The sequence below is a fragment of the Onychostoma macrolepis genome, chromosome 24 (genome assembly GCF_012432095.1).
Source record: "Onychostoma macrolepis isolate SWU-2019 chromosome 24, ASM1243209v1, whole genome shotgun sequence".
Lineage (NCBI taxonomy): Eukaryota > Metazoa > Chordata > Actinopteri > Cypriniformes > Cyprinidae > Onychostoma > Onychostoma macrolepis.
In genome coordinates, this window is record NC_081178.1 from 9,705,496 (window position 1) to 9,727,099 (window position 21,604).

Here is a 21,604-nt window from a genome sequence, read left to right on the forward strand (position 1 = left end):
GTTAGACCAGCTAATAACCAGTTTTTACCAGCTAATGATCATCTTAGACTGGCTAATCACCATGTTGACCACCTAATAACCAGTTTAGACCAGTTAATGTCTAAGTTAGACCTGCTAATCACCATGTTGACCAGCTAATAACCAGTTTAGATGAGTCAATAACCATCTTAGACCAGATAATCACTTGCTGACCAGCTAATATTAGCTAGTCTAATATGGCCTTTAATAACAATAACAGCTAATAACTTAAATGAGCTAATGACCATTGGTAAAGCCAAACTCTTCTCTGAACCCTGCTTCTCTGTGTGGGTTAACCTGGTTTAGGCTCTGTCTGGTGCCATTTTTTTTTTCTTCCTGTGGCTGGGTCAGTCGGTCCGTGCCTCTGCTGTGACTACCCCCACCCCCCACCCCCCTTTCCGGGCTGCTGCGCTGTGCTTATTATGTTGGGGCAGAGCCTCCCATTGAATTGGGAGAGTATTATAAACATCCCTTATCACTCAGACTTGAATGAAAGAAGGTTAATTGGGGGCACGAAGCTCCACAGTGCCAGAGGACTCCAGTCAAGTCTGAGCATGCTATGTGTGTTTGCGTGTGTGTCGCTCTGCTCATCTAGGTTGAGTCCACATCGCTTCACGTCTACGCTAACCGCCTGTGGCGTGCTTTGACTATGACATCCTAAACACTGTATGAAGGAGACTGTATCTGTAATGCCCACCCTCCACTGCTCTCTTTCTTCACTCCCATAGGACAGGGAGGGCGAGGTAGCACTGATTGACAAGCTGCTGGCCAATCCTAAGCTCACGTCCTCAGAGTTCCAGGAATGGAAGAAAGTTTACATGGAGCTGTTTTCATCAGAGCCGCAGCGGGACCGTCAGCCAAGCCCCGCCTCCGAGCCCAGCCCTGCCGCCACACCTGAGCCCGCCCCTCGCACGCCCTCCCTCTCACACACACACTCCTACATTGAGACTCACGTCTGACACACGCACGCTTCGATCACTCTACACGAAAATGCCGCCACATTATTTGAAGTAGTCGTCACTCACAACCAATGGACACAGTCTCACTTCCATGGACCTTAGGCTGGACATTCAAGCTAAAGTAAGGGTTGAATTGGTGTTTGTGGACTGTTTGCATTTTAATTACGAGGCTGTGAGGAATATTTTTGTGCAGAATTAACATTTAGGGATATAATAATGTATTGATGCGTGCTTCAAGATTTATAATTTCAGTAAATAAGTTACATTATTTGATAATCATTATAAAATTAACCAAGAGGGCATCTCAGATTACACTTTAATTAAATACTGTCAAGTTTGGCTTTCTTTGTCATTATTCATATTTGTTTGTATCCACTGAAGCAATGCAAGTTAATATTTGTTATTTTCTTGATCAATTATGAAATATAGTGTTTATGTTACGTATTTCCAGGGACCACAGTATATTAGTATCATATCAGTTATAGCCATGTTTTTTGTTTTTTTTTAATTTATAAGATTTTTAATTTTAATTTAAATGTATCATGCAATTTTTGATATATCAGCCAATATTTGATATGTAATATTATATATTATATTTGATATTTAAATGCATGCGCTTCTATTTTTACATTTGGATTACCTGTCATTTAACACTCACTTAAAATTTGTTTAAAAACTATTATTAACTAATCATTTAAAAACGAATCTTAAAATGAATATCCATTTTTCATACTGTACATTATAATTTTGTGATGCCTAAATTCACTTAGCATTTTACAGTACACTATTTAGTGCTTGATTATTTTACATTTATTTAGAAGAAATTGAATGACAATTTTAATTTTGGGCATAAAAATAATTATTGCCACAATTTTATGATTTTTGATTCTCAAAGTTTCATTGTAAGGCTGAACAGTCGACACCAATGTCTCCAGCATTTCAACCTATTAAACATACTGTACTTTTATGCCTCACAGTCTCGTTTTAATTGATGTCAAATTTGATACAGCATCTTCCCTGATTAAGGTCCATAAACACAAATTCTTCTCACTTTTGCTTGTACTTTCACATCCTGACAGCAATCGCAGACTTAGTCTACATGTGCTTTTTAAATACTTGAAAAACATTGTTTACGCAGGCACAGATAGCTGTACAAACAAAGCTCTCTCAATGGCTCGACTCGCAACCCACAAGCTTCAGAGTATGCCACTTCTGTACACGGGGTTGCCATGGTTACCAATCCTCCAAGCGGCTCAGACAAGGAGAGACAATGCCGTCACCGAGAACAAACCTGGCCAAACCACCACTAGACAGGAAGCCGAGATAGAACCAGAGCACTTGAACTTGGAAATGGAAGCAACGGACTGAACTCTGAGAGGAAATGCACATCTGAGACACCGTTTGAACTCTAAACACACTGACTGGCACACTGTACCTATGTTTGTCTGTCTTTTTGAAGCAAATCTCTCAGTGGACACACAGACGGTCATCACACAAGTTGTCTGCCATGTTTATATGCTACTTTAGCATACTATATACTCTATTGTATCATACTATATATTTATGATCTGCTGTTATACATCGGCTGGCCCCGACTTATAGCACTTGTACATTCGTGTGGATGTTGTGTGCGTGTGCATGAACATGGAACACTGATGTGGTTGTCTCATCTCACCACAATCTCCGTAGAGTGTTTGGATATACCAAGAAAAGGCCTTTAAAGGATTATTCCTGGTTCAAAATCAGATCAGTTCTATTGACCGCATCTTTGGCTTGGTGCCAGTTTCCACAGTCAGTCATTTTGGCTCAAGTAATGCTCTTAAAATGGACGTCTATGGGGCAAGGCAATTTACGGGCAAAAAATTGCAGTTTGTATTTGTGTCTCTAAAGTTGTCTAAATAATCCTTGTGAGACTTTTCTAGGAGCAGAACTTCTGGTAATTCCTGAGGGTGGATTTGTCTCTGTGTAAACAGACCTTTTCTGGTATACTTGCACATATCTTACAAAAGTTTCAGGGTTTATAGACTTCACACAATCAGGAGTTAAAAGATTGGATATGGACTTTCAGTTGTAATTTTTTAAACTATGTTTTATTTATTATAAGAAATATATTATTCGATATGATTATTATTATTACTATTATGGATGTACACTACAGTCTACCATATTATTATTTTTGATTGTATCAGTCAAGTACAGACAAAATTAGATATGCATTTGCAATGCAAAATTCAGTGCATTGATTGCAAATTTTAGTGTTTTATTTGTGATTTATTTAGATTTTTCATTCAATTTATTTACAACAGAATATAATTTTTATGTTTTATCAATTATTGTCCATAACATAGATATAATTATTGGCTTATCTGTATCGGCCACTTTTTATGTACCAGTGCAACTCCAATAATAATAACGCTTATTATTATGATTATCATGCATAATGTTTAAGTCCTGTGGATCTATGAGTTTTTGATGTTGATCAATTAAAACAAGGCTGTGAGGCATACAATTACAGTATGTTTAATAGGTTGAAAACCTTGGTTTTGAGTGTTCAGCCTTAAAATGAAACTTTGGGATGAAATGAGATCAAAAATCATAAAATTGTGGCTGATACAATAAGCCAGTAATTATTTTCATGCCCAAAGTTAAACTTTCATCCAATTCTGTCTAAATATATATATATTTTTTTTTTCAAATGAAACACTAAAAACTGAATATTGTACTGTAAAATGCTACAAGTGAATTTAGGCATCGCGGAATTATAATGTACAGTATCAAAATGAGTATTCATTTTAAAATTTGTTTTTAGATGATTAGTTAATAATAGTTTTTAAACATTAATTTTAAGTGAGTGTTAGATGACACTCGCTTACAATTATGTTGTAAACATCATTTTCTACATATATTGTGGTCCAGTGCCTTGTCCCAATTAGAAACGAGTCAAAATAATTGAATGTGGTAATTGACAGAATGAAAAATTCTAAAATTGCAGAGATAGCACTCATCTTGTATTGAACCTGGAATATTTCTGTGCCTGTGCCGTGAACACTTCTCGACAGAGCGTAACGCCTTGCCAAACTCAGCCTCTGATAACGGATGAGCATTCAGTGAAGTGTGTGGGCTTTGATTGGTAGAAAATTGCACAGGCTCCATTATCCAGAAGCAGCATTATCTCTGTAACTTGAGTCAAATTATGGAAGTTCTCTCTTCACTACGGTTTCCTGATATTATGAGGTGAAATTATGTGTCTCTTCGCAAATGAGAGTTCATAATCAAAAACAGATTTACACGTGATGTTCCTAGCGCAAAAATTTGCATCCTTGAGTGAGCAGGGACGGCACTTACAAGTGATTGTGTATCTGTGCACAAGGTGTGCCATTCATTTTTAATGCTTAATCTCAAAGAAATTTTTATGGACTATTGTGTTCAATTCAAACATTTTTGGAGAACTTAAAGGACATGTTATGTTTCAGTATTGTATACCTCTGTTTGGATTCAAATTTTCCGTTTCTACAAGCTGCCATGCAGCTGTCCTGAACAGTGCTACTAGTTTAGGGACATTTATGTCAAGACAACAGTGAGTTTTTATGACAGCCGTGGTCATCACGACACATCGCTGGTCTCAGCCCAGGGACTCGCCACACGGCTCGGCCGATCAAAGCTGTTGCCCTGAACTCACCCCAGCATCTGTCAGAAGCAGCAACTCGACTCCTGAAATTACATGTATGTCAAAGTTCGGGAGGTCGTCCATCTTTATAAACTCTCAGAGCAAAACATCTCTTGCTGCATGGCTTGTAGATACTCCACAGTCACATTTGTTTTTTTGTTTTTTTGTTTCTAACCCGAAGCTGCCAAATGATTTAATGTCAGTGTTTCAGCTGTCAGGAAGGCCGTGCAGACCAAGAAGCACGCAGGCGCTCAGCAGACACAAAGATGCTTTATGTGAGATTTTTAAGAACACGCTGAATGTTCAGAAAAGAGTTTATTGTACTGTATGATAGGATGTGTATTATATGCTGTACATTGACATTTCAGGTATGACATAATGGAGCACATTTCATTCTGTATGTAATCTACGACAATATTAGCTTGATTTTGACTCAGTGAGTGACTCAGGTGCTGATGTGTCCATGGGAATCATGGGAATGCATTAGCTCTTAGAGAAAGTGATTACCAGTGGATTTAGAGCTACTAGAACAGATGTCTATTGGTATTTTACTTCAGTAATATATCAAAGTTATTCTTAATTTAGTGAAAACCATGTTATGTTTCTTTAGGAGCCCATTTTTTTAACACAAAGTTGTTGTAAAACATTCTAGTTCATCAATATCTGTGCTGCTGCCTGTCTTTATTATGAGTAGGGCATGTAATTTGGGCAGTGCAGTTTCCTATGTGTTGTGTTTAGAGTACAACCTGGTAAAGTTTACTTTATTTATTACATTATTTAAAAAGAGACTTGTTGCTTTCTCCAGATTTCAGTGTGGTTATACCTAAAGTCAATAAACTTTTATGGATGTAATCATGCTTTATTTTTTGCATTTGTATGGATTTTTTTTTTTTTATATGCTTGATATTTACACTTAAATGAGGCTCGAATTTTGAGGCTGGTGAATCCTATAAATTTTTATTCTAACCGGAGAAAGCTGTCTGTTAGTATTCCCATTCATCAATGGCAGTTTCTCAGCTGGCATTTCCAACCTGGATGTTGCCATCTTTGGCTTAAAGGTGAGTGCCTGACCATAAACAATGGCCTGAGAGCTCGGTAGCCTGTCGAGCAATGAGTAAGGGCACGTTTCTCCAATGGGTGGTTAAAAATAGATGCCCATGTAAATATCCTAGAAAGCTGATCTTTTTTCTTTCAGAAGCTTGCTGGTTTCCAGGCTGTTCAGTGAAGGTAATGGACTCAGCTTACAAAAATGAATGGAGATGAACTGTTGGGTTTGTTCTGAGTCTTGTGTTGACAATGGTTTTCCTTTCTTTGGGCAGTTCAGATGGGAAAATCTGAATCAGATTTTCTTTCTAATCTGCAATAGTCTAATCAGCAAACCAGGTTAGGCTGCTCATACTCAAATCTCACTAATTTTCTATTATTACCAGCAAATATGTGTTCACAGTGATTAATAAATTAGTACAAAAAAACTCACAAGCTGCAAAATAAATTTTTAGCAGTAAAATCTTTTATTTATGCTTTTCCGTCTTAGCTACTCATTTGCATTGATTCATATGTCAACAGTATTCATTTTACAAACTCAAGGCTACATATTTTTATGTATCCCAAAAATGGTTACTACTACATCCAAAATTATATATGATGAAGTATATGATTAAGTTACGATATACATGCCAGCCTAGTTACTGCTACTGATCTCTCTGTTTTACAAGAGTAAAACTACTGTATTTGCAGTTCACTTTAATTTATGTTAGTATTCTAATGACACTATATTATCTGTGATGAGTAATCTAGATTTTCATGCATGGCCTGAGTTGTCAGATATATCTGTGACTATGCAGTTTTGTTTATCATTGCTCACTAAAAATCTCTTCATCCTCCCTCCTTTGGCTCATCTGCATCCCACACACACTCAATGATCTTGATACTTGTCCTTGCCCACTTCGACTTCCCATGTACCCTTCCAAATCAATGGTCTAATTTGGCTTTCTCACTCAGCGTCTGTGAGTGTAGCCTCCTTTCACAGTCTGTATCCAATATTCATGGCAGCTGTCTCTCTGTCATAAGACATTATGACTGTCACCTTTGATCTTCACGCAGTGCCAAATAGTCAAATCTTCTCCAAATTTGTCCTTTTCTAGATTACTTTTCCATTTGTTTGTCTGTCCTTTCTTTACGCCTTTCAAGATGCAATGACCAGAGTGTGCAGTGGTCTGAAATTCCATCCTTAGTTCTGTCCTTTTCTCCGGTGTCCTTAGAGGATCTATGCCATTTCTCAGGACAACGTCTTTATGACAAGCCATCTATCAATGTCATGACGCTTTCTACCCTATTCATAGTGACCTAGTTTCAGGAGCTCCTTACTGCTTGATGTAAAACACTTAACAGCATTATACCCCCTCCAAGGTCTTCTATATCTGGGTAAATAGAAATTCTGTTTTCCCTGCCACTTTACAATCCATGGATCCATGACACAAAGATAACCCCTGTCCTTCAACTCTCTCTTTCCCCATGATAGCCATCTGTTTGTCTGTGTGTATGTGGGATGGTGTTTGTAATTGACTTTTAGGTCTCCGGAGGGTCTTGAAGAGTCATTATGGCACACTGAATCCCACACAAGGGTCCTGGTAGTTTACACACTTCTCTCCAAGCATCATATTCCGTGTCGTACTCCAGCACATTTGTTGTACACACCTCCTGTCCTTCCTGCCATTTTCTCCCCCCGAACATAAGCACACGTCTGCCCCCTGTAGCGGTCAAACCATAGCAGAAGCGGTCATTCAGTAGGGGCTTTAGACGGGTCCACAGGTCTTGCTCAGGACTGTAGCGTTCAATGTCACAGAAGGGCTCATACATTCCCAAAAAGGTGTAAATTCTTCCCCTCACTGTTGCCATCTGGTGGCCAAATCTGGCAATGGACATGTTAGAACGTTTCTGCCAGGCATACCCTTTAATGGCATTCAGAAACAGCACTTCTTTGCTACTCTCTGGGTTGTTGATGTGGATTCCGCCTGAGATGTAGATTCCTGTTCCAATAGTGGCACAGGCATGCCCATGAAGTGAATACGGTAGGGATACGCCACTGCGCCAGCACCCTTCCCTCATATTGTACCTTTCCACAGATGACAAAGCAGGCTCACCCCTCTGGCCCCGTCCACCGATAGCAAATATAACACCTTCCACCACACAGCAGGCAAACTGTGCCCTCTTCTGCAATATTGGTTCCATCTCCTCCCACTGCTCAAACCGTGGGTCATAGCGCCACACCTGGTCAGTCACAGTCATCACAGCACTCTTCTCATTCTCCTCATCCACATGCACCACCTCACCACCTAGTATGAATAGGAAGTTCCCAACAACGCACACTCCCTGGTGCTGTAGCTTATTTGGCAGGGATGTTGAGAGCGGCTGTAATTTCTTACTGCGAGGTTCGTAGGTTAGGATCTGATTCTGCGGCCTGTTTGCTTCTGGTCCTCCGCCCACCAGAAGAATCTTGCTCTTTGTGGCTCTTAGGCTGGTGTGGACACTTTGTAGTAGAGGTTGTAGGGGACCCTGAAGGTGGTAGTTAATTGCTTTCTGCACTACGCTGCGGACGAAGGGTGTACGTAGAGCAGGTTTAAGTGCACTAAGTTGAGACAGCTCTTTAGATGGAATCAAACCAAATCGGATCCGACTAAGCAATGCATTACTTTGCAAGGCAGATTGTGGGTTGCACTCTAGCCAGTCCAAAACCAGCTGCAGAAGGTCTATCTCCTTCACTCCCGGCATCTCCTCAGCTACGAGCACCTCTTGCAGAGAATCAATGTTTAACTCCATTAGCTCAGCCTTGTATTCCTCAGATGTAAGTATTATGCACATGTTACTGCCAATAAAAGAGCTGCTGTCGTCGAATGCTTCAGAAAGGCCATAGCGAGCTGCTATGTTAGCAAAAAAGCAGCAGTTGTCAGGAGCAATGCTTTCAGAGATGTACCGAGTGCAAAGATCCACAGCATGGGTGATCTGTAGATAGCAGGCAGCTTGTAGTGTGACCTCCAAAGTGGAGGGTGACAGTGAGATCCATGAGGTGTAGATGAAGTCCAGTATCTGCTCCAGGCCCAGAGATGACAAGGCTGGCAAGCTGATAGTACGAGCACCGGATTCCAGAGTGTAGTCCTGAAACACGGACCAGAAGTAGTCGCTGGAACAGGCTAACAAAGTGCGATGAGCAGGGAACTCCACACCTTCTGCCTCTAAAACAACATCACACATTCGACCCTCCAGACGCAAGCTCTGGTATCGAGACAGAACCCCTTCTCCATGATTATTGCTGAGCATCAGGTAGTAATTCATCACTAGGAGAGGAAGGGAGAGAGATAAGGGAGTCCAGGGAATTTAGGACTGAATAAAAGTAAGACAAAGCACAAAAGGAAGAGGAAAGAAAGAGAAGGAGGCAGAGGTGGTTAGATCGACTTGCTCCTGCAAAAGTTGTCGAGATTAAAGAAGACCGAAGAAAATAAAAAGGTCAGTACACCAGCCACGTCTGTTGGGATGTGGTCCATGACTTCTGCAGGCATCAAATGCATAAGTGCAAAGGGGAGGGTCAACCATTTCTCCTCCACCCAGTGGGCAGACAAACCTTTTGCCTCAACAAGATAGGCATGTGTTTTCTACCAGATCTCTAGAGGGGAGAGGGGAATGATGGGCAGACATTTTGGGGCCACGAGGGGTAAACACAACTTCGAGCTAGTTGCCCTATCCATTTAGCTAGATGGGAACACTGAGAGTGGGAGGGATCAGGCTGGGGGTTTATTATGATATGCAGATCTGAGGTCATCTCTTGATAAATAAGGGAGTTAGTCAGCACTGTGGATTTCTGTCTGTCGCCACCAGAAGCCATATCTCACCAAGGTGACAGGAATAGAAACTCAGAGTTGATCAGAAGGACAGTCAGGACACAGTCTAGCCAGAAAAGAGAAATTAAATTGCCTAGAGGACAATGAGAACCATAGGGAGATTATTTAGTCAGGAAGACACAAAGACAAAGGAATAAAGATTGTTTACAGTGTGCAAGTGTGATTAACAGGAGAATACAGAAATTGACTTGTTTATGTTGGCTAGATCACTGAAGAGTGAGGTTGATTTATAGACTTATAGTGTGTAAGTGTGATCCACAGCAAAAAGGACACATCCCAACCTCGTGAACATCATACCCTTCATCCTCCCTGAATAGCTGCTGGCTCAGAGCTGGGATAGGGCAGCATCAAGCTAGATTGCGAGGAGGGGGTATTAAATATAAGAGCGAGGGGTGATTATGATACAGCTTCTGGTTACATTCTCACACCCTCTGCACATGATCACACTGGTTTCTCCACTGTCTAGAGCATTTTCAATACAACACATCTACGAGGTAATTGGTAACTGGAGATACTTGTGAATGCACTTGCACTCAAGTGCAACTGCAACGGGTCATGATGAATCATAGAGGGGCGTGCTTGTATGTGTGCGACTTGTGTCTCAAGGAAGTGATTCTGTAGACTCACTGTTTGTACTGCCAAATCCTGTGCTCACCTTACAACCCCTTTGGATTCTCGCTTTAAAACAAGTAATTGGCCTTTTAGGGACCTTGGCATGTCTTTCCACTCAAGCTCATTGTGCATCGGTGGATATATTTAAACGCATATTACAACTGCAGGGGTCTAAATTAGACGCATTAGTTATGCTGTACATTTTATATTTCGTAAACAAAACCAGACTCTACTTCATTGCATGCTTGAAGATCTTTTTCAGGATCATGCTCTCTTCCATCTATAAATATTATTTATGATCAACAGTTTTACATCTGATGAGTTTTTTTCATGCATTTAATTGCAGATGTGAACTGATTTATGTGTTCAGTCACTTACAGGCACTCTCTGGTCTCCCTGTTTTGACCCTTCAGTCCAGAATGCTGTCAGACCTGAGTGGCATTCTAAATATAACTGTGTCTGTTCTTCCTGTTAGGGGTTTTGTTTGGCTCTGGTGGTCATGGTGAACTAAATTCATTTGAATTAACATACACATTTCATTGATATACAATTTAAAATGTATAATGAAAAGCATATTGTAGCAGAGAAGAGGACTGTATCAAGAAATCGACGGAAGTTTAGGTATGCTGAGCTTCTCGGTTAGAAGTTTTAGAACTACAGGCTCTCTCTGCATTGCATTGTGGGTAATAAGGGAATTAATGAAGGCTTTGTTGATTAGTTAGACAGCTGCTCACTCTCTCTGTGTTCCAGGCACCACTGCCAGATGCTTAATCCAAAAAAATTCCATTCCAATTCCACATGATTGATAGGTCCTTTTATATCATTGTACTCACAGTCTCTCATTCTCTCAATCAACTTCATGAGGTGCATCCTGGGAAGCTTTTCCAACAGGTTTGAATGTATTTCAATGTACACTGGACTCTTGTTGGTTGCTTGTCTTTCACTTCATGATCCAATTCACAACATACATTGTTTCAAAGCAGCCTTACAGAAAATAGAGCCTTATAAATGAAAGAATGTAGACAATTTTGTCTGAATTGTATATGCATGTGTTTCCCAGCTCTCAATGCAGACTGACTCTGATCTAAGGAGCAATACATGATCTTTAATAAGGACACTTTCACTCAAAGGTCATGACATCTGCTACTAGTAAACTAGATCATAGAGCAGTACAGACATATAAGATGTGATTTACAAGTGAGGAGACAAGCAGCTTTACACCGTTAAACTGATCCCAGTTTATGTACATAACAAACCGATGGTGCGGCATTTGAAATCCAGTTCTATTTGTTCAAGGATAACAAGTGCTGGCTTCCTCCTACGGGTTTGCTCTTGGAGAGAACGTGAAATCGTGTTTTATTATGCAACAGCCTACTCATGTACTGCAACACACAAGAACAAAAGCCATAGATAAAGAAAGAGATGTGTAGGGAGTGAAAACAAGCCTGTAGCATGAGGTGTTTTAAGTAGGGCTGTCAATCGGAGGAAACTTAATCAAATTAAATGCATGACATTCTGACTAATTAATCAAATTTATAGCAATTATTTGCATATTAATCTTCTAGACGTAAAATACATTAAAAGAAAATTGATTTTATGGTGTCACATTTGTTCGAGTTGTTTTAAGACACAATCTGGCTTTTTTTTAAAGGAGAATGGAGGAATTTTAAGATGAATCATACTAGCTAATGTCTTCAGTCTCATATATTCTGTTTTATGATTCATTGATGGTAGCTGGAGAATACAGAACTTCTATAAAATCAAACTTTAAAGGGATAGTTTACTCGTGAGGGTGAGTAAATGATGACAGAATATGCATTTTTGGGTGAACTATCCCTTTAAGTTAAACACACAGTACATTTTAAAACAAAATACAGAGTAGCATACAGGGAGGTTTAAAAAGTGGTGACCTATTTTAGACAGACTAAACCCTGGTTCAGAGCTTCGAGTTGCTCAATTCCCATCAGTCTTTGCTCTCATAGAATCCACCCCCTCAATTATTCTCGGGTCAGTAGGTAGTGTCATCATTAAGGCTTGTCGTTGATTCCTTTGCGACCGATTCTCTGGGAGTTGTGGTAAATACATGAACCTGATTGGATGGATATAGTAACCAAAGCCTTGGATAAAATGGGGGCGGAGTCACCTGTGAAAATGAGAAGAATTAGTTAAATGGGTTCGCTGGCATTAAAAACGTGTGTAATCTCAAGGTAGTTTGCTTAGCAAATTCTGTTTGTATTTCTGCAGAGTGGGTCACAGAGCATGTTTTGCTCTATAATTGGGAGGTCTGGTGAGGCATGCTAGGACTGCACACAACAGACGGACTTTCACTGCCCCACTGATCTGTGGGGTATTAATAGAGCCTGATTCAAGCTCATACCCCTTTACACACTCCAGCACTGACATAAGCACACGAACACACGTGCAAACTACTTTTAGAGCTACTGACACCATGTGGTCATTTGTGTGAACAGCATGGAGCCTTTCTAGGTGATTTCAGATCTGATGTGACGCATTTAGAAAATGATTGCTCTTTGGTTCCTGCTCGTATTTGTGTGTGTGTACATAAGATTGACAACCACCAAAGTTTTTTGACTAACCAAAAATGGTAGATGGAAAAAAAATGGGTGTGAGTGTGTATATTTGACTGTTAGATTTACCTGTGTTGTTTAGTCCTTGGTGACCCATCTGAGTTCACTCTTTACGTTCTGGAGCTCAGAAAGGTTGACGGCGGGGCCCGGTAATTTCACAGCACCAGGCAGGGCCTTTTTCTCCTCTGGAGTCACCGGGGACGACTATGAAACCAATTGTGAGAGATATTACTGAGTGGGCCTCACAAAATCTCTCAAGAATGTGTCATATTTTACTCCCAAAATAAAAAGAAGGATTAAACTTCATTTTAAATAAATAAAATTAACAAATGAAAATAAAGCTTAGTGTGATATTAATATTGTTTTCTGACATTTTATGATAAGCAAATTTGCCCATTAATTCTTATTTTAATTTTTGTTTTGTTTTCTTGTGATCGTAAAGCAGATCTAAGCATATTTCTTATTACTAAATATAAGAAAAGCATATTTAAATAGTTTATAGTACTTGTCATTTAAATAAACATTGTAAAAATTGTCCACACATTACATCAATTAACACATTTATAACAATGTATAACATCTGCCTGTTGCTATTTAGTAATAAAAATGTATTTCTTTCTTTCTAACATTATTTTTCATTACTGTGTGCAAAAAGTGTATATTAAAATAGTACTTCATGATAGTAATTATGTTGATTTTAAAACATTGTAAAAAATATTATTATTTAAAATAATATTCTAATGAGAATCATCACTAGGAATAATGTAGATCTGATAAATAATATCAATTCTATATATTACAGAATTGGATATGTTCATATTGAAAAATTGAATAAATAAATAAACAAACGCGCGCGCGTGTGTGTGTGTGTGTGTAATTGAAAAAAATTTAAATGGTACAAAAATAAGTACAAATAATAATATATCTTTTTTTTTTTTTTTTTTTTTTTTTTACTTACATTTAAATGTGATCTGGTTACATGATTACAATCGTCTCTATGTGTGTCTAATCTGTTTATTTATAAAATAGTGTAAATGTGTGTATGTGAGCTTTCTTCCAACAGAATCTGACCTCCTCTGCATCTACTGTATCTTCTCTCCTCTTCACAGGATGTCCCGCCCCAGGACGCAGAGCCCCCATTGGAATATTAAGGTTGGCCTTCGAGACAGACAAGAAAATCCAATGAGACGTTTACCATCGCTGCTACACCTCACAGAGCGCTGAGGTGAAACCACCCCTGACACTGCTCATTTCCTCCTGCAACCGCGCCTATAATCCAATCTCCAGAGTACCAAAGTCATTTAAGCTCACGTAATATTGTGCAATGGTCAAGCGTAGTTGTCGAAACCAAACCTTTCCACAAAACCTGCTGGACGTGTCTTCCTGCTGGAGTTTGTATTTCATAAAGAGCAAAGTGCCTGTATGAAAATGAGCTGCGGGCAACACAGATAAAACAGTGAGATGACAGACATCATTCTGTTTGCCGAGGCCCGACGCAGACAGCCTGTCTTTTTTTAGTATGGTCTTTATTATGTGGCGTCTAAACGCAGCATGTATTATAAAAACAAAGTCCAAATGTGAAAATGTAAATGTGTTTACAGCTTTACATTAGAAGGAAAATATATGGATTGTTGCCACATCTCTTCTCTTAGATATTATTATTGTGTTTTTTCTCATCCATCCTATCATTTTGGTGAATCTCGCGAAAGCAGGTCACATTTTACCCCAAAATCAAAAGAAAAGAAATTATATTTAGCATAAGTAGAATTATTTTCATGACAATTAAGCACATTACCCCTAAAGTTATTAATACTGTTATCCAACGGTTTTATTTATTTAGTTTAATAAATGTAGTACTAATTATAAATATAAAATAACATCATATAAATATATATTTTGGTGCATTACAGTAATGGAAATGTTTAATAATAATAAAAATAATCTAACTTTTTTATTTCATTCTTTTTTAATTTCCACATAGAACCGCAAACACTTTTTTTGTTATCTCTTCTGTTCTGCCTATTTTTATCAATTATTGTCCTGCTGTATTGGTCACACAAGATCAAACACTCGATTCAATTTACAATTTTGCAATTCAGTGTTTCGATTAGAGCATGTGACATCTCTCAACCAATCCCGAGCGCTTATAAAGATTTGGCTTTACTCCAGTTTTGCATGTATTTCATGGTCCAGTACATCAAACCCTTGAGTTTCTTCTCTTTTTCACTCTATTTCCTTCTTTCATTTCTCTGGCTTTCCATCTGTATAGGCTGCTGGATGAAATCTGTTTGTTGGCTGTTTTAGGCTGTACAGTAGTGACCATGTGCTCCTGTCTTTGCATGCATGACCAGTCTTCCTTCTATCTGTGCTCTCTGACAAACCGTATCCTGAATCTTGTGTATGCTTGGGCTTTTTTTTTTTGGATTCGTGTGTATATGGAGAGTTTTTATGGAAAGATAAAGGTGTCTATTTTTGGCTGAAGTGTTCAGTGTTTGTAAAAATTGTTCTCTACACTGTGGTGAACTGTTGAAAATCTTTCTTTCTGTCTAAGTTATCGCTCCTAGCCAGACGTATAGTTACAGGGGGGAAAGTATGTGAACCCTTTGGATTTCAGCATAAATTAGTCATAATATGATCTGATCTTCAGCTATGTCACATCATTTAACCAGATATTAAAACATACTTTTGCCAGTGTGTAAAATAAATATATGAAAACATATCATTTTTTTGCAGCTATTTGTTTAAGCAGACTTCACCTTCAGATCACATTTTCACCAATTTATGCAAAACCACAGAGTTTACATAGATTTTCCCTTCAACTGTATACCGATAAGACAAAGGAAAATGGCTGTAAGGACTTTAGTTAAAGTGTACAAGTCTATTTTTATATAAATTGTTTCTGTTTGGATAAGAAATGTTTTCCTACCAAGAAGAAAAAAAGCTGGAACACATCAAAACCATAATGTATTTCATGTACTTGTGAATGGCCTTGTGTGAGTACTGTAACGCAATGTACATTGAAATGTGTTTTTACTCAGTAGGAACTGGCTTTTCAGATTAAAATATTTAATGTTGACAAGTTTGAGTGTTTTGAGCAAATAAAATCAATACAGAAGTTTAAAATTCACATTGTACACTCTTCTTAAATTACATACAAATGAAAAACACACAATACTCACCTGCAGGGCTTTTACATTGGACGACGGCTGTTTAGACATTCTGTGCAGTTGTGTCCACGTTCCTGCTGTAGAAAAGACAGAAAGAGATTGAATGCATTGATCAGATGGACAGACCGGCCCGGTGTGGGTTCGAATACATGTATTTCATCTATAGCTATGTGTATGTATGTTACAGAGAGCCGGGGAAAAGTAAAGCCCCCCTGCGGCTCTCAGGTGCCCGTGGATAGTCTTTCAGTTGCTTAGTGACTCCTGCAGTGAGGAGCAGGTAACAGCTCTTACCCCTGAATCATTTATGTTAACATGGAGAGAACAGGGCTGGGATAACACACACCTACACACTCTTTATACTGGATATGAAACATAAAGTGGAATATCTACTGATATTGTAAAGGAATAAATAGCTGCTCATTAATAGCGCAGGGAGACTTGAGAATAAACTAATCAGATATGCTTCATTCGAGTAGGAATTTTGTCTCAGATGATTCTCCAAACACTTTATAGGATAAAATAAAAGAGAAACAATTAGGCTTTTGTATTTTGGTGTATCTAAGCTTAGTTGGTGATGGTTCAGATCACTTTCTTAAACACAAGATTACTGGGATTTTTTCCTTAAGTGAACTATCTTAAAAAGAAAACAGGTTTAAGCAAAAGTCTTCATTGGGTCTCATTCCTGTCTAGAAGAAAGCCACTGCTATATTTTCACTCATTCATTAATAAATAAATATTCAGATTAATAGTTCAGGCTCACAAAGTAGCCTATCAATGGATATTTATCATATGCATTATCAGTATCAGTTTTAGTATCATTTGAACATTATGGTATTTATGGTCTGCAAAAAAAAAAAAAAAAAAAGATTAATAACAGCCTTATTTGGAAAAATCTGAAAGAATATCAAATTCTGTATTTAAAAAAGAAAAAAAAGAAGCATGATATTTTTTATAATAATTTACACATATACAGTACACACGCGCACACACACATATATAAACTTAGATGTGATTAATCGCAATTAATAATATATATATTTATATTAATAATATAATATAAATCCACAGAGAGAGATATATCTGTGTGTATTTATATATACGTACACACACACATATATATGGGAATTTTATTGGTATTATTCTATAAAACTAATATATAATAATGAATGGGGACAAACAATGTGAAAGCAGTATTTCCTAAGAATGACCTGGAGGGAAATTGAAAAAGAAGACATTTACATACTTGACAACACAAACCAACGTGGAAACAAACACATTTCAAACAGAGGAGACTGCATGTTGAATGACTCATTTTGTGTCTCTGACAGGAAGCTGTTTGGAAATATGTAAAACCATCCAGTGTCCTAATGAACACAGCTGTAGGCAGATGAGCTTTGATTATGTGCTCGCAGGGAGCTTTCTGCCCGTAATTTGCTCGGTTATGCTGCTGATGGAACGTCCTGCTGAGAACACCTGGGATATAAGAAGAATCCTCCTGAGTACTACAGCCAGCATGCATGGTAATGCATCTGCAATATTCATATCAATACTTTCTGTCTTTCAAAATCCCTCTCCTTTTTTAACTTAATACGGGTCTCAGTGGTGCAGCTAGGATTGGTAGGGTTCACAACCTTAGCAACCGTAACCAGGGATGTTATTTGCACATCAACAGCAGTGCATTAGTACTAGTGGTGTGGAGTCACTGCTGCTGAGTGTTGAGCTAAATTTACCTTTCAAAGAGCAACAGAGCAGCTGTCCAAAACTCCCTTCTAAAACTCCTCAATGTCCAAAATATCAGTCAAAGATTAAACTAAATATACTGTCAGTATCTAAATAAAAACATAACTGAAGCATAAAACTAGGACCAAATCACCTCTGGCAAAAACAAATTGTGTTTTAAGTTTCTAGATTTATTACCTTCCATCTCAAACTCTAAATTTAATCACCTACACAGTATCACAAACCCCACCAGATCCTGAAATCTCACACGGAATATTGCATCTTCAAAAACTCCCACAATAGTTTCACAGACGCAAATTATTTGCATTAAATTCCCACTATGACTGGAAGTCTCCCAAAAGTTCTAGACCTTTCCAACCAGTCTGACGAGATTTTCTCTTTTAGTTTAAAAAAAAAAAGTGCATTTGATATTCAAAATGTCCAACAAAAGGTCGAATGGTTTGTTCATCAAATTCACTCAATGTATTATTTGGAATAACACTGTATTATGTAAATCATCAAACGTCGTCACAATCCTATGTTTAGATTGTTCTGTGCCAAAACCACAAGACAGAAAAAAATATCATTTACATGCGTATCATCACAGAATGCTAATGCTTATGTAAAAGTACAGTTACGGTTCATATTAAACTGGCTTGTTGTTTTAGAGTGTGTTATGTAGGCCCGAATCCTGCCAGAGGCCTGAGTCATTATCACAGAGTCCCACGCAAACAAAACATACACATAAATCATATGAAATTAGTAAGCATGAGTGTACTTTTAGAGAAAGGTCGATCTAAAAAGGTCAAACTTTGAAATGTTCTGATTTAGACAAATTCTATTTGTCTCATTATCATCACAATACTATTTGGCATAATTTACCTAAAAGAAAAGCAGTCTACTATATTTATTGTGATCTTTAACACTGTTATAGTTCCACACACATCCACATGAACACAGTCACATACACAACCTCCCGCTGTCCTCAAAAGTCGCATACCTGCTGGCGTAACAGTAAACCGCTGTTCCCCGCTGTGAGACAGACAGGACAAATACCAATCTTTCTCTCTCTCTCTCTTCTGTCTTTCCCTTAATGGACTAAAGCGGTCTCGACTTCTGTGATCCGGTTCTGATTCTGTTCAACACCTTCTCTCTCTCTCTTTCTGTCCCTCACTCCAAGGCTGTAGAGGAGCAGGGGATTCCGCTCATATCTGGGATTTGTTCACACTATAAATAGTAGTGTGATACACAGAGGGGACCTGCTTTCTGTCCACTTCACAGAAGCTATATATGATCCATTATAGCCTCACTCACAGTCCTGTTACTATATACACGTGCAGTGGGGTCCAAACATCTGTAAAGTGAGAATCTGGGATTCAAATTGTAATTCATACAAATGTTCATATTTTTTTGCATCCATTTAAACAAGATGGTCCTCTGATCATTTTCAAATCATGCTGGAAAACATGTTTATTTATATTAATAAACATTACTAATTTATATTATTAAAAACTTGGCTATGGTATTAATAATATTTTACACACATTTATTTATTTTTATTTTATATACATAAAATATTTATTTAATATTAATATAAACTTATATCTAATAATGAATGATAATAAAAATATAAAATATTCTTTTTTTTAATGTCTATCTATCTAACACACATAAACATATATACATACATACAATAAACTTATTTCATATTTATAATACATTTTATATTAAAATAATTTTAATATAAATAATTTTCATTTATTTATTTAATTAATTATTTAGTAGTAATATGAATAAATTTGCCTAAAATAAATAATATACTGCATATATAATATATTATGTTATTCAGTTATATATATATATACTTTTTTTTTAGACTTTTTGGACCCCACTTGATGTGCCCACCAGAAACACAGAATTACAACAGCATAGATTTAAAATTTAAAATTGCATTTTTAAATCGCTACCAAGCTTGTGTACGATGCATATTTGCATATATGTATAAATGTGTGCTAAGTGGGTATATTTAGGAGACCTAGATCAAAATGTCCTCAATATATCTGAACCTAGAGAGAATGTACAAATTACAGCATTACTAAAATCACATATTGAAAATGGAAGAAAACATAGTTCAGAAAGAGTGATTGGAGATAGATGAAGACTTTGACCTTTGCACGACACAGGACACTGATATCATGACCCCCTTGTGCCCTTACCTGTTCAGCTGCCAGCGTGAGGTCCACACCTCCTCACTGCTTTGTGTTCTACTATGATGGCCAGTCAAAAACCCTGCCTGTTCTCTGTAAGGTCCTCTCCTGCTCTCTTCCACGCAGTCAGAGAATCACAGAGCGACAATACTTATTAAGATCATGACCTAATTTAGGCTCCAGCATGCAGAGCCCAGGGATACATCTGATTGGCCCACGGTTTGACATGACGACCCATTCCCAGTGGTAGCAGCTCTGCCAGTTTAGAGGAGTTTCAGATCTTAAACTAGGCAGATTTTGACCCACAAGCGGACAGGTATAAACAAATAACGTTGCACATCATTTCACTGGAAATGTAGATTTCTTAAACAGAACTTAGTGCTATAGCGACTCCAAAATCATTGGGTTTGAGTGCACAGACTGGTATAATGTATACTTTGCTTCCACTTGCAAGGATAAAAGCATCTGCCAAATGCTTAAATGTGAAACGTGATTGAGCCTAATGCACTAAACTAACTATTTGCAAGGCTAAATATCAAACTACAACCATAAAATGGAAAACTACAGACTGTTAAAGCATTCTGTCCTTACCTGGTGCCACTAGGACTTGATGTGTGATGCTGCTCACTCAGTTCCTTCGCTGCTGAGAATTAACCTCTTCTGGAGCTCAGAGCTGATGGGGAAGGTGTCCTCTACAGACAGCAGAGCTATGCAAATCCTCACCTGAATTCTCCTCCCTCTACCTGGTATCACAAACTTCCTGCTCATCCTGCCAGTCAGCACATATACTACAGGTCAAACACAAGTATTAAATCGTAGAATCCTTTTTAATGTGCATATAACATTTACATGCAAAGATCCCATTACAGTACGACCTAAAAGTGGCTAAATGCATGGTTGGACAATGCAAATATTGTTGAATTTCATTAACAGGTCATAGAAGGTTAGTGTAATATTATGACACTGTCCTTTCAGTGTCTGTTGTCTATTTTACATTAATCCCTCCTTATGGGCACATGGCATTATGAAACCAGCGGCATCCTCTCTTATGTATTCATAAAAGGCTGCCATAATTGCTGTCTATCTAGACCACCATCTCAGATAATAAATCATTTCATAAAACCTTTAGGAGCCTGAGGGACAGAAAAGATCACTACCACCCAGAAAGGCTTGGTTTCCCTGATGGAAATGTTTGAGGGGACTTATCGTTTGTTCCCATGTGCTTTACATTCAAAACTACTGCACTTTTTCATAGGTTTTACTATAACAGTGGCCTTTAGTGACAAATTGCCATCATTTGCTTATAGGTCAACAGTAATGCCTGATACGCTTAATTAAATTGCGCATTTAAAAGCAAGTCTTGTGAGTACAAAAACCACAGAGGCCAAATTTGTTCAGCTGGAAACTAAAGTGTACTTCACAGATACATCCATGGTGCAAATAAGATGTGATCTCCTGCTTCTACAAATGCAAATGAAAAGCACATGGAGTTTTTTTTATTTTTTTTTTAGCTGTACTGCAAAACAGAGACACCCGATTTCTGAGCAAATCGCTTTTGTGTGTCGGATCTTTTAATTGAAACAGTTAAATAGGCTAAATGTACTGGAGACTACAGTTTGTGCAAAGGACTGTCCGAATCAGAGTCAACATCAACCAACATATTAATTGAACTGAGAATCGACATTGTAATTGACTTTCTACAATTTGTAATGACCTGAGAACCAACGAGTCAGCTGATATGCATTTAGAGTGAAAACATTTTTGACTGAAAA

At 37.9% G+C, this 21,604-nt stretch overlaps 3 protein-coding genes across 22 annotated transcripts in view; 1 reads left to right on the plus strand and 2 right to left on the minus strand.

Moving 5' to 3' along the window:
• Window positions 1–5,807, plus strand: part of cnksr2a (connector enhancer of kinase suppressor of Ras 2a) — an 85,294-nt gene extending 79,487 nt beyond the window's left edge. For 16 of the 17 annotated variants that reach the window (XM_058765110.1, XM_058765112.1, XM_058765117.1 and 13 more), the window contains one exon: window positions 747–5,807. In XM_058765110.1, the coding sequence (XP_058621093.1) occupies window positions 747–977 (231 nt within the window). In that variant the 3' untranslated portion in view covers window positions 978–5,807. The remainder of the gene's footprint in view (window positions 1–746) is intronic. The other variant, XM_058765123.1, reaches the window with a different exon arrangement.
• A 326-nt stretch (window positions 5,808–6,133) lies between these two features.
• LOC131533073 (kelch-like protein 34) lies at window positions 6,134–11,082 on the minus strand. The gene has a single exon (XM_058765126.1). The coding sequence runs from the start codon at window positions 8,974–8,976 to the stop codon at window positions 7,213–7,215; it is 1,764 nt and encodes a 587-aa protein (XP_058621109.1). The 5' UTR covers window positions 8,977–11,082; the 3' UTR covers window positions 6,134–7,212.
• Window positions 11,083–11,236: 154 nt separating this feature from the next.
• On the minus strand, window positions 11,237–19,990 carry smpx (small muscle protein X-linked). Of its 4 annotated transcripts, none has more exons than XM_058765128.1 (5): window positions 19,842–19,990; window positions 15,919–15,983; window positions 13,811–13,897; window positions 12,809–12,943; window positions 11,237–12,294 (listed from the first exon to the last, which is right to left on the minus strand). In XM_058765128.1, the coding sequence occupies exons 2-4, from the start codon at window positions 15,955–15,957 to the stop codon at window positions 12,818–12,820; spliced, it is 252 nt and encodes an 83-aa protein (XP_058621111.1). In that variant the 5' UTR covers window positions 15,958–15,983; window positions 19,842–19,990; the 3' UTR covers window positions 11,237–12,294; window positions 12,809–12,817. The 4 variants fall into 4 exon arrangements, with proteins under 4 accessions (XP_058621111.1, XP_058621113.1, XP_058621112.1 ...); XM_058765130.1 differs by having other exon boundaries at window positions 15,919–15,980; window positions 19,842–19,865; XM_058765129.1 differs by lacking the exon at window positions 19,842–19,990 and adding an exon at window positions 18,626–18,829 and having other exon boundaries at window positions 15,919–15,980.
• Between the last annotated feature and the right edge of the window lie 1,614 nt (window positions 19,991–21,604).

What these genes read in the sequence shown, in the direction of transcription:
- LOC131533073 (XM_058765126.1), bottom strand. Translation starts at nt 8,976, where the DNA reads ATGAATTACTACCTGATGCTCAGCAATAATCATGGAGAAGGGGTTCTG.
- smpx (XM_058765128.1), bottom strand. Translation starts at nt 15,957, where the DNA reads ATGTCTAAACAGCCGTCGTCCAATGTAAAAGCCCTGCAG. An exon ending in CCAATGTAAAAGCCCTGCAG is followed by an intron (nt 13,898 to 15,918) that starts GTGAGTATTGTG and finishes TCTGTCTCGAAG; the next exon opens with GCCAACCTTAATATTCCAAT. An exon ending in ATACAGTAGATGCAGAGGAG is followed by an intron (nt 12,944 to 13,810) that starts GTCAGATTCTGT and finishes TTGGTTTCATAG; the next exon opens with TCGTCCCCGGTGACTCCAGA.